At 34.0% G+C, this 11543-nt stretch overlaps 2 protein-coding genes across 2 annotated transcripts; one reads left to right on the forward strand and one right to left on the reverse strand.

Annotated features, from left to right (window-relative positions):
- Positions 1 to 6862: 6862 nt before the first annotated feature.
- LOC144562338 (myosin-2-like) lies at positions 6863 to 8813 on the reverse strand. The gene is made up of 3 exons (XM_078311547.1): positions 8601 to 8813; positions 8227 to 8505; positions 6863 to 7431 (listed from the first exon to the last, which is right to left on the reverse strand). Exons 1-3 carry the CDS (start codon positions 8811 to 8813, stop codon positions 7075 to 7077), a joined length of 849 nt encoding a protein of 282 aa, XP_078167673.1. The 3' UTR covers positions 6863 to 7074.
- A 414-nt stretch (positions 8814 to 9227) lies between these two features.
- On the forward strand, positions 9228 to 11543 carry LOC144562339 (uncharacterized). Its single transcript, XM_078311549.1, has 4 exons — positions 9228 to 9713; positions 10195 to 10265; positions 10510 to 10605; positions 11222 to 11543. The coding sequence occupies exons 1-4, from the start codon at positions 9614 to 9616 to the stop codon at positions 11243 to 11245; spliced, it is 291 nt and encodes a 96-aa protein (XP_078167675.1). The 5' UTR covers positions 9228 to 9613; the 3' UTR covers positions 11246 to 11543.

Consider the following 11543-nt stretch of genomic DNA (forward strand, 5'->3'; position numbering starts at 1 on the left):
GTAATTCAGTAATATATGTAAAGTAGTTTATGAACATATAGGTATGGATAAATATAAATCTCATATAGGGTTTCAATCCTTTTATTCGGATTGACGATCATATTCAAATGACTTTCGGTTTGAATATTATGTGCTTTTGGTCGCTTCGGATTGAAATTTTGTAAATTTATATTGGGTTTTAGTACATACTCCTATTATAATTTTTCAGAGTTTAAGTTAACTATGAATTAAATTAATTTAATTTTTAATTTTCATAATCCGAGTTGCCGTATATACGAAGCACCACTGCACGTCTGCACTAGTCTCTTGTTGTCAGATTCCAACGGCGCACAATAAATTAAAGCACCAATCTTGACATCTTGTCGCCGGGTTCAAACGGCGCACAAAAGAATTATTATTTTTTTTTGCAACATCTGCCATGAAATGAAATTTCCGGCTACCGCTTACATGTACCATCAATCCATCATTGATGATCAAGAGATTAATTCATCAGATTTTTTTTTTGTCTATTATGATTTTTAAAATTTCCGAAAATATTTTTTATTTTAAAAAATTTTGACAACACTACGAGTCTATGTCTAATTTCTATATGTACGAGTTACAAGTTAAAAATATTGAAAAGTTATTTTTAAGTATCATAAAAACTAACTTGATGTAGGCATTACGAACATGAACAATAAACGTGTGTGTTCACGGTTTATTTTTCACATATTCCATGTCTACCATTAAAATTTAATTAAATGTTTATTTGGTTAAAGTTTTTATAAAGTTTAGTTTAGTGATTATAATTTTACTTGTTGTTTGTGAAGTCTTGAGTTCAATTTTCACTGGTGACTGGACTTTTTTTTTTTTAACTATTCACACATTATGTATTTATAATTTAGTCATTCCTATTCAAATTTTCTAGTTCCACTCTGGTTTTAACATTATTTTTTATTATCAAATATTATAACATATTAATTCAGAATGATTTGTGAACGCATGCATTATGAAAATAAACACACTAAATAAGAATATTATTGCCAAAAAAACAAAAAAAAAATCTGAATTTACTAGGATGATGCAACTTTTGAAAACAAGAATATTATTGTTAATACATTTGAAAACGGAATATACAAAAATAAAATTCATAATCCTGCATTTATCCACTAAGATGAAGCTTCGTAGCAATTTGAATTTGTCGTAGCTGTATCCCACCCCCCACCCCAAAGTGCGTTGTTTTGACTAATTCAACGGACAAATTAACAGTTCATAATTAACTGGAACTAATTAAAGTCCCTGACCTTTATGATGACGCATTTACCAGTAACACCGCGTACAAAGTACTTTGACTTGGTCCTTCAAATCTGACCCACCTGACACTTGTCGTTCTCGACCCATAACAAATAAATTATGCGTGCTACTTGCAAATGAAAGAGAAAACATAGTAGTTGAAATCATAAAAATATATTTACTGGTCCATGAAATCATGGAATGCAATATTTTACTAAACAGTTTCATTATGCTGGTTCGACTTATCCTCTCTTCTATAATGATTAAGCAATTTAGTGAACAGGTGATCAGTGTTGTCGGCACTACTGTTTTCTGTAATATTGTAATAATGTAGTCCTGCCTGCCTCTGATAATATCTGTAGAATGTTTCAATTTTTCAATGAAATGTCGGCTTCCAACCAAAAAAACAAATCATGGAATGCAATCTCCAGCAATATCACCAATGTTTTTAGGAGTAGGGCATGGACTGGTATGATGTCCGGTTGGAACTGTCTGATTTCCATTAAGATTCGGATTCACTTGATCTGTATAATCCAGCATCTAATTATTTATAATTATTGTTAGATTTATTTCTATTCGAGTAACCTTTTTTTATTCACCATTAAACTTATTTGTAATTGGAAGCGGATATGAATTCTTAGTATAAATTTCTAACAAAAATTTCAAAAAAATTGACTGCTATACCTGAAAGGGTAGTGTTGAATAAAACTAATGATTCAAGTGATATACTATTAGGTTGACTTCTATGAGATTTTAGATTTCAATTCTGATGAATATTATATGGCGAGGACTTTTTTTTGAAGAAGAAATGGGGGAGTCACGCTTCCATATTTCATATATGGCGAGGAACTTAATTGTGAGTCTTCTCTGTCACTAAAAAAATAGAGCACTATTAGGGAGATTGAATCCTCTGCCTCTCTGGGGGCAGAAAATTCCTGCCCCCAGAATCACTGTTAATGGGCTTCTAAATTAAAAAATTAACAGTGATCGGCTCCTTTTAAAAGTGACCAGCCCTAACTGCAGTGACTGAGGGGGTAGGATTTTCCTGCACCCCGGAGGGCAGGTGATCTGCTTCCGCTGTTAGGTCCAACACTCCCAACAAATTCAGATACCTCATGTTAGATATGAACACTACCATTTAAAAGTTGACTTTTTATATTTCAAATAAATTCAAATATTTTTATGATTTGACTTGGACTTCATTCTATCTCCTGTGGCACTGCAAGGATATACTTTCTCTGCACAAGATGACTCTCGTCAAAAATATTTATATTTTATATTTATCATATGGTTCAAAGAGCAGACCAAACCAACCATTCAGATGAACCCATATAAGAGTCAACTTTGAACTTTCATGTTGCCCATAATAAATATCAAATTTATATAATTTCCAAAGAAAGTATCAGAATATCATATTTATGATTATAATGTGGCTGATCACAGTGCATGGTTGTAATTGAAAGCAATTGTGGCATCAGAGAAATAGTTATATTGAATATAGTTTTTTGGATTGTTAAATTTTGACAGGACGGTATCTAAATATTTATTTTAAGATTGCAATTACACTGACTTTTTTTTTTACTTTTGTTTAAAAAATAATATACCGAACTAAATGTAAATTTCAAAATATTTTTCTGAAATATTATAAACAACACAATTAGATGTATAATATCAATATGAAATAGAAAAATACACAACGATTATATTGTTTTTAAAGATATTATTTCCATAGGCCGATTATTTTTTTTTAATGAGAAAAGATTCATGATACAAGAGTAATCCAACTTAAAAATAACAAGAGAAGAACTGAATTGGACTGATAAATTTAGTAATGTAGCGTTGCTAAATTTTTTTTTTTTAAATTTGATGTTTTTTCTATGAAATATCAATTTAATTTAATAAACAGATGGTAGAACCTCATCCGGTCAGGTAAGACTCGAAATTATTATTGGAATTGTAAAAGACAAACTAATGTCTTCTAAAGGAAATCAGAGTCAGTTTGACGAGTATCAGATCAAATTCAGTATGTTCAAACTTAGTTCGATTCTCATTAAGATTTGCGTCAACAATTTAAAATTCACTTGGATCAAAGTGCACGCAATTTATAATGCAGATTGAATGGCTCCAATCAAATTTGATTGATCTGATATCCGTTAGACCGCCCCCCCCCCCCCCGCCTCCTCCCTCTCGAGCATCTATATCCCTGAAACTATTAGAGTTTTTAATCTAATGTGGCAATTTCTAATCCAGTTTCAGGAATGTGAGAGAGTTTCTTATTTAGAAAATATGCAGAAAAGTTTCTTATTAAGAAACTATTTATAAACTCTATGTTAGCTAAATTATTAGTTCAAATTGTTTCTCGTTTTCAATTTATCATTGATGTAGCTTAATAGAAACTTTAAAATGAGTTTCAGAAACGTACGAGTTAAAATACCTTCAATTAAACTGAACAACTTTGGAGCCCAAACCAATTAAATTGAGGCTTCTAACCAAAAGAGTAAAAATTTGCTCATCCACCGGGCAGTACTTTATTGGGCCATACTATTAGGAATACCATGCCGTTTTCTCATCCTTTCTTATATATATCAATATCATAGCATTAATGTATGATAGTAAATTAGTAATACTTTTAACGTAGTTTGAATCATTTTGCATTTATTATTATATTTTTTTTATAAGTGGTGAGTGGAGTAGAGATTTTCCATTTGATGGTTTTTAGCAACCCTTTAGAAGTGGTAGGAAACGAGTTGGGTATCATTTGACCTAATTTGTATTTATGTGGGGATATGGATGCAAACGTGGATAGGATAGATCCCTCTGAAAACATGAAGATGAGAAATGTATGTGGTATTGTGGTATTATCCATGATAAATGGAGCTCACTCTAATATAGAAATGGAGCTCAATAGCTATAGAAGAATAAATCAAATTTGAGTTACTAATTCATAACAAAGAATAGAGTTTAGTAACCTGCTGTGAAATTTATCCGGAAACTTATATATAACTGTATTTCTTAATTTAGGTACGGTGGAGGGTAAAAGAGACAATTTTTATATAACTTTTCGTGATTAGATTTAGATACATACACCCTGGCGTACATATAAATTTCCTCTTAAATTTGAAGTAATTTAATATATATTTGTGATCAAGAAAAGAACTGACAAAATTGAACCACTCTTAAAGTCCATGGACGAATTACCAATTGGTTTTCAAAATGCATTAAAAAATAATAAATACTTTATTTGTGATATACAATAATATGTATAACTGATTGACATTGACAATTTTGGCAATATTTTTTTAAATCAAGTCAGAAGTTGTTATAGATTGAGGGTTTAGGGTTGTGGTTGTTATAGATTGAGTTTGGATGAGAGCTAGAAAGCTAGAATAGCGAAATTTGAGAATAGTAAATAAGAATAGAGAAAAAATAGTGATTTTTAGGTTAGTGTGAAAATGGTGCTATTCGGAATAGTAAAAATGTTGTTTGAATTGTACATTTGGAATAATTAATAGTTATAATCAATAAATAATAGTGTTAACAAAGTGTTAATTAAGAGGAAATATAGACAAATGTGGTCTTAAACAAATTGTCACAACGTGGAGAAAACATAAAGTAGTGTCAATTTTGTCATTTCGGAAGTGTGTTAACGAAAATATGAGAAATAATCATTTTTTTCTCTCTTCACATTTTCGAATAGTAGCTATTCCAACATTTACAAGGAATAGAGAATAGCAGCTATTTTAACTATTCCAAATAACAAAAATGTTGTTTGGATGCACATTGCTATTCCGAATAGCCGCTATTCTAGAATAATCTTTGTTCTTGACACATCCAAACATATCCTGATTGTGTATTTGTATTTTTGAGTGTCATTTAAAATTCAAACAAAGGCGGTTAAAACAAATTTTGGGTAATTTTTGTAAATAGTAATGCTTGCATCACTCTTATGACCATGATGAAGATAGTATGGATCATATTTCAAAATTAAAATTTACTTTTGACTGCTATCAAAATTGTCAATAATTCCGACCCGGATTTTAGTCAAGTCTTTGGTAAGATTTTTTTGTAAGTTATCATCGTTGTCAAACAAGTTAGTCAACATATCTTTCAATTATCCACTCACATTTAAATTTATATCTTCAAGTATATGATTGGCATCCAAACTCTTACTGCACCATCTGTTAATTAGCCGATTTATCTATCTGTAGCATTAAAAAAAAATCAAAAATTGTGCCATCAAATTAGAATTATTTCCATTTATAACGTTTCAGAAGAAAATGAAACGTCAGCATTTCATACCTGGGGAAATGCTAGTATAAATATTTGAAAAATTGAAATAGAATTTCACTAATATTTTACAAGATACAAAATGCTAGCAATACTAGTATTCCTATCATAAAAACATTTATAACTTAACGTAAAGTTTTCTTTTAATATAATAGATAAAAAAAATCGTTTTAATTTGCCATCCCGCTGTCAACTCTTGACTTTATCTAGTTTCATATTTTAATATTTTATGGCCCCTACATTGCATAAATTGAAAGCCACACGCAGCCCCATCTCCTGATTTGTGCATGTGGCATGCTCCAGAAGCAAAACAGGCTCCGTACTATTTCCTAGGGAATTCACATCCTCTCCAATACCTGATAAGGGAATCTTTTACAATTACTAGATCTGAACCGTACTTTATAACTTGGCATGAATCTCAAAGCCCAAAAATACAGCCCCTACAGTGACCCGAATCCCAAGCTGATTGAGATTTAATCTCAAACCGTAAAGTAAGTGATCCTCTGCAATATCTGTGCAATACCTGAGAGGATACGGATTCATTTCTAGGTATAACAGCTGTATATTCCTCTTATCCAAGTTTGATCCTAATTGGACCCACCTGACAGCGACCAAATTCAAGTTCATATACTATTTTTTTGCAATTTTTTGGGTGTTGATCTCAGGAGAAGAACGGATATCTGAAGGAAGCACATATGGATCTTAAAAATTTAAGATTTAAACTCTCTTTGGAAGTCCAACTAGGATCTGTGCATTTGCCAAAGCACATGAGGAACATATTTTTGCTTTCAGATACAACCAAGCCTAAAGAAACGAATAAAAAAAAGCACTTCTTTTACAGAAACTTTGTCAGAGAAATCGAAAGCTGTATTATTGGTATTACAGATCAATCTATGGAACACAAGTTCATACTACTACTGTATCAGATCAACTGAAAGGAAACAAACTTACAAAGCAAGGCTTAGTCAATTTTATTTGCTTCTGGTAAAAGATCGATTTCAAGAATAAAATAAAGAAGCACAAACATGTTTCATTGCCTCATTTCAAAATTAAGCTCTGCACCTGAGATGCTCTAAGTTGTTGGCACAACTGCACAAGGGAAGATCTAGGATCAACCCATAAACTTAAAATCATAAATTGCTTTATGTGAACTGAAACACTGAAAATTCACACAAATTGCAAACTACTGCCATGATCAAATCAGGAAACTATATAAATACTAGCAAATTAAATATAGGAAAGCAGAACATCTCCATTTCATCGGTTCCATCTAATGTTATTTTCAAGTCCTTTAATCACACACTTGGCGAAACAAAGTTAAAGCACTTAAGATCACATCAAAATATATATGTACAGTGGGCATATTCACCATGGAACAAGAAGTTTCATTTCACAAGTTAATGCAGCCCATCTTTTGCATCATAACATAGGGTCGATCAAGCACTTGAAACTTTTTTTTTACCAGTTAAACTACAGCCTAGATTAACTCAAAAAACATAAACATTACATCGCCTTTCATTGTTTAATCCACTTCATGCTGGTCCAGCAGTTCATTCTTGATTTTCTCACCACCTTTTCGAGTGATACTTTTGTGTCGTGTAGACGCACCTTGTAATCCCTTTTCCACGCTGTAAATTGAAGCTTGAGCTTCATGAGGTCCTCTATCGGGTTCGAACCAGAACCTGACTGGCCCGGTTTCCACTGGCTTAGTGCCTTGGCATCCTCCTCAAAAGATCTCTTCTTATTCTCAAACTCATTCATTAACTGCCCTACGGGATTTGTTTTAGTATCTTCAGAAGAGTGCAGCCGTTGTTTGTTGCCTTGAACTGGATCGTTATAGTCGTGGCCGTTCATGCCTTTCTCTCTTCTCACCTGTACAAAATCAGCATATATTTGAGTTGCTGATTTAAATTAACAATAAGTGCACAAGAAAATGTACAAAGAAACTTAGAAAATGGGAGTAACCATAACTTGGTTGGGAAATCTTAGCTCTATCTGAATTATAATTGGTTTTGGACTAAACATTCCCAACCGTACCTGACTGGTACAGCTAATTTCAAACTGTTCATTTTCAAAGGCCAGGTGCCATCTGTACCAGACAATTAGATCTTACAGGCACTCTCCAATTGTGTCTGTAAAATTGGAGAGGAGTCGAATCCGGAGAGTCTGGGTTGATATGTAAGGAATAAGGCTTGGTGATTTGCCCCGAGGAACTTTGATTGATGAGTTCATACAATTTCATTTAGGTTATTAGGTAGTACTGGTTGGTCTATGCAATCTCTATCAAGACAAGTGCAAAAGCAACCAAATTTGGTGCCATTTTGGCCTCTTCTAATACTTGTATATACACCAACCAAAATCTTGGTATTATGTTTAGTAATGGTAGCTGATTACTCGGTCCTCGTTACATTGTTTATTAGTTAATTTACCCCACAAGGAGCACAATTAGCTTAAACTACTGAGATACAGCCAAAATATCCCAATAAATACCAACTTTGCTACTAGACAAAGTCAAATAAATAGGCATCACACCTACAGTGTATAAAAAATAATTCAAAGCATTTTCTTTCTACTTGTTTTATTTATCATCATCATCATCATCATCATCATCATCATCATCATCATCATTATTTTTTTGGGGAGGGGGTGATTAGTTGCGAAACATACTTGTATACAAACCGCTGGTTGTTGTTGGGAGGATAATTGATCCTGCAAGTGTTTGAGTTGGGCTTCATAATCCGAGCACTTGGATTCAAATTGAACAAGCTGTTGCCTCAGAACAACCACCTCGTCCTCTTTTTCGCTGAGTTCTTTCTCAGCTTTCTGTGCTCTACTCTCAATCTCTTCTTTCTCTTTCTCTTTCTCTGCCATGGTATCCACCTCTATCTTCTCAACCTCTTCCTTCACCTTCTCTTCCTCTTGTTCTCCTACCACACACACATATCCCTAATTCCGAGAAATGCTCTAATCAAAATCAATTACAAAATATTTGAAAGCAATTAATAACAATTCAATAATAAGGGGAGAAAACAAAATAAAACCTCAGTTAAGATAGAAGGATCCAGGACAAGGTTTTCTTCAGAGCTGTTGAAGCGAAGAGGAGGCAATGATCTTCTAGCGGAAGGAAGGCGACCTCTTGATGGGGGTCGAGGTGGCAAGGCAGGCGGCAAATCCTTTGGTTTCTCTTCTCTCCGCATTAGAGAATCGAGCATTGCCTCCATAGAACTCTTCACCTCTACTCCTCCGATCCCCATAACTCTTACCAATCTCTATTACTCTCTCGCAGAGCTCTCTCTCCCTCACAACTCTCTCTCACACTCTATTGCAACTGCTACAGGCCAAAGCTCGAGTATTGAACTCACAATTCAGAGAAACTTGATCGGATCTGGGGGAAATAGAGGAATTTAAAGAGAAGAGAAAGCTCAGGTTTTTGAATAAAAAGGGAAAAGAAAAACAATCATAAAGGGGGAAGAGGAAACTGTTTCTTTTTTCCTTTTTGCCCCAAAATTAAAGCCAACGGATGACCGCGAATATAGGCAAACCGCACACCACCTCACACAGCGTGGGAGCGTACCAAGCAGCCGAGGCCCCTTCCGTAGTACTACTGCCTCTCTCCCCACGCTCTCGTTACCAGAAATATTTCTCTCTAGCTCCTCTTTTAAAAACGAATTTAAAAAAAGGAAGGTTTATATTTTTTAACCAGAAAAAAATAGGTCTTCTATTTTTTACCTGCTCACTTTATTTTTGGTCGAGCCCAAATTGTTTTCAGCGCTCCGATTTGTCCGATTCGAGATGCATTCAAGTTTTATTTGCGGTTATCCCCATAAATACGCGGTGCATAGGTGTATATCAAATGACAAGTGGGTCCCTTTCTTAAATCAAGGGTTTTTGAAATTCTACGGATCTTGGACTGGTGAGACCGAGTTTGGAAGTACTGGAGAAGAGTAGAGCTTATTAGGTTAGAACTCTCTCAAAGAAGAATCGGATCCAGCGCAACCGAGTCTCTCTCGCTCCTCTCTCTAGACGACGCCGACGAAGAAGAAGGGGGCAATCAATGGCGACCCGAGCGGCAATGTCATCGATGGCACGCCTGGCGTTTGCTGAGACTCCGGCGGCACGGACCTTTACCAGGAGGGGTATGGCTAGTGGTGGAGGTACCTTTCTTTCATCTTACCATTTCTATTCTTAATTTTCCCCATTTGAGATCATCCCGCAATTTAGATTGATCGTCTCTTTAGGAGCGTAACTTGAACAGATCCTAATCTCATGTATTTAAAATTGGGGTATATGTACCATATCGATGTAGATTTGATGTTAAGCAATGCTGCATGATGTATATCTTGCCCTTCATACTAAGGTTTCGATTTCCCTTGAAAGCAATCTCTCTTAATTTGTTGAACTTTTTAGTTCTATAGAAGAACTTGACATTTTAACCAGGTATTGTCTAAAAGAAGCGTACCAACAAACAAGAATATCCGTCTCCCTATTTTTTTCATTGGAATTTAAGAATTTTATAAAGATTGTTATTTTCGTTTTGTTTTTCGCCTAGTGCCTACTGCATTGCTATATGTTTGGTTTGTAAATGTAATTGGGGATACTCCTTTTTGTTTAATTTTTGGTATTTGTATGTTTCAGATCATCATGGACCAGCAAAGGTTAACGTATGGGAAGATCCTCTCAGTCCATCAAAATGGAAGGAAGAGCATGTAAGTTTCCTTTCTTTTTTCACCGTTGTTCCTCAGTGCATAAATATTTTATGACATTAGTTAAGGACTTAAGGTACGCTAACAATGAATCACTAGGCATGTTGTAGGCATAATGATGCTATTATGTCACAAGTCATAATGCATCCACTAGGGTTGGTAAAGTGCTCATAAAGTAAAGTAACACTTAATAATTTGTAACCTCTCTCTCTTATTATGTTAATTATTTTTTTATTGCATTGAATAGTTTGTGCTGTTAAGCTTAGCCGGCTGGGGGTTGGTTATATACGGAGGATCCAAGGCTTTTGGTGGGAAGAAGGAAAAACCTGAAAGTATTCAGGAGGTAATTAATTAACTGGTGTTCTTTATTTACATTTTAAATGAGGGATGGGTAAAGGCCATCATTGTGCTCCCTCTTTAGCTTCAACCCTTTAATCATCTTATTAGAATATTTCCTGTGTACCCTCGCAAAATCATAAAGTATCCAATGTTCCCTGTTGCAATTGGGGATAAAATGCTGGATACCTCTGCATAAGACTGAAATGTTACAAATATCTCTATCTGAATTTTATCCTTCCTACCTTTCCAGAAATTGCAGAAGACCCCCCATTTGTTGAACAAATTTAAAAGACAATACTCCAGTATGTGTCATCCTAGAATACTATTATTTTGTGCTTTAACGAAGTGATTGGTAATAACAGTAAAAATGTTCTATATCTAAGTAAAATTATTCTCTTTTGTGCAATAGAACATACAAATGCATTGATGAATTTATAACAAAAGGGGTAGTATTGTTAGGATTGGTTTGTCATGCCAAGTACAATATAGAAAAAGGTTCTAAAGGCTAAGCACCTCTATTTGAACTTAATAATTTTTAGGTGTTTTTGGTACTGTAATTTTTTTTTATTCTAAATACTGTTTAGTTATTTCCTTTTTATTAATTAGCCTTTAATTTTCAGGGGACTGCGAAAGCGAGCCACTAGATGTCTTTGGCTGTCCAAGCATTTTTGAATTGTTTTGCATTTTCTTTAAAGGAAATTACAAGTTTGCTGTCTTGTTTGCCTACAAATAATGCACTTTTCAGACCTTTTCAAGGTTATTTTTGCTTGATCCATTAGCTCGGGAATGGGAATGTATTACTGTTTGTTTTCAGGTTTATTTGTCAGATGTAGAATAAAACAGCTTAACCACCAGGTGGTTTAAGTTATAAGCAGTTGCTTAAAGTTAGTAGTGTAGTGGGACAGCATACTTCTTTGAAGCTAATTTTTAATTTGATGTTTC

Source organism: Carex rostrata, chromosome 11, assembly GCF_964058835.1.
Source record: "Carex rostrata chromosome 11, lpCarRost1.2, whole genome shotgun sequence".
Classification (NCBI taxonomy): domain Eukaryota; kingdom Viridiplantae; phylum Streptophyta; class Magnoliopsida; order Poales; family Cyperaceae; genus Carex; species Carex rostrata.

Bases quoted from the DNA above. Each gene is read 5' to 3' on its own strand.
- LOC144562338 (XM_078311547.1), bottom strand. From the start codon at position 8,813: ATGGGGATCGGAGGAGTAGAGGTGAAGAGTTCTATGGAGGCAATGCTC. The intron at 8,506-8,600 runs GTTTTATTTTGT...TCTCGGAATTAG, and splicing joins ATCCTTCTATCTTAACTGAG to GGATATGTGTGTGTGGTAGG. The intron at 7,432-8,226 runs GTATGTTTCGCA...GATTTTGTACAG, and splicing joins AACCAGCGGTTTGTATACAA to GTGAGAAGAGAGAAAGGCAT.
- LOC144562339 (XM_078311549.1), top strand. From the start codon at position 9,614: ATGGCGACCCGAGCGGCAATGTCATCGATGGCACGCCTGGCGTTTGCT. The intron at 9,714-10,194 runs GTACCTTTCTTT...TGTATGTTTCAG, and splicing joins GGGTATGGCTAGTGGTGGAG to ATCATCATGGACCAGCAAAG. The intron at 10,606-11,221 runs GTAATTAATTAA...TTTAATTTTCAG, and splicing joins AACCTGAAAGTATTCAGGAG to GGGACTGCGAAAGCGAGCCA.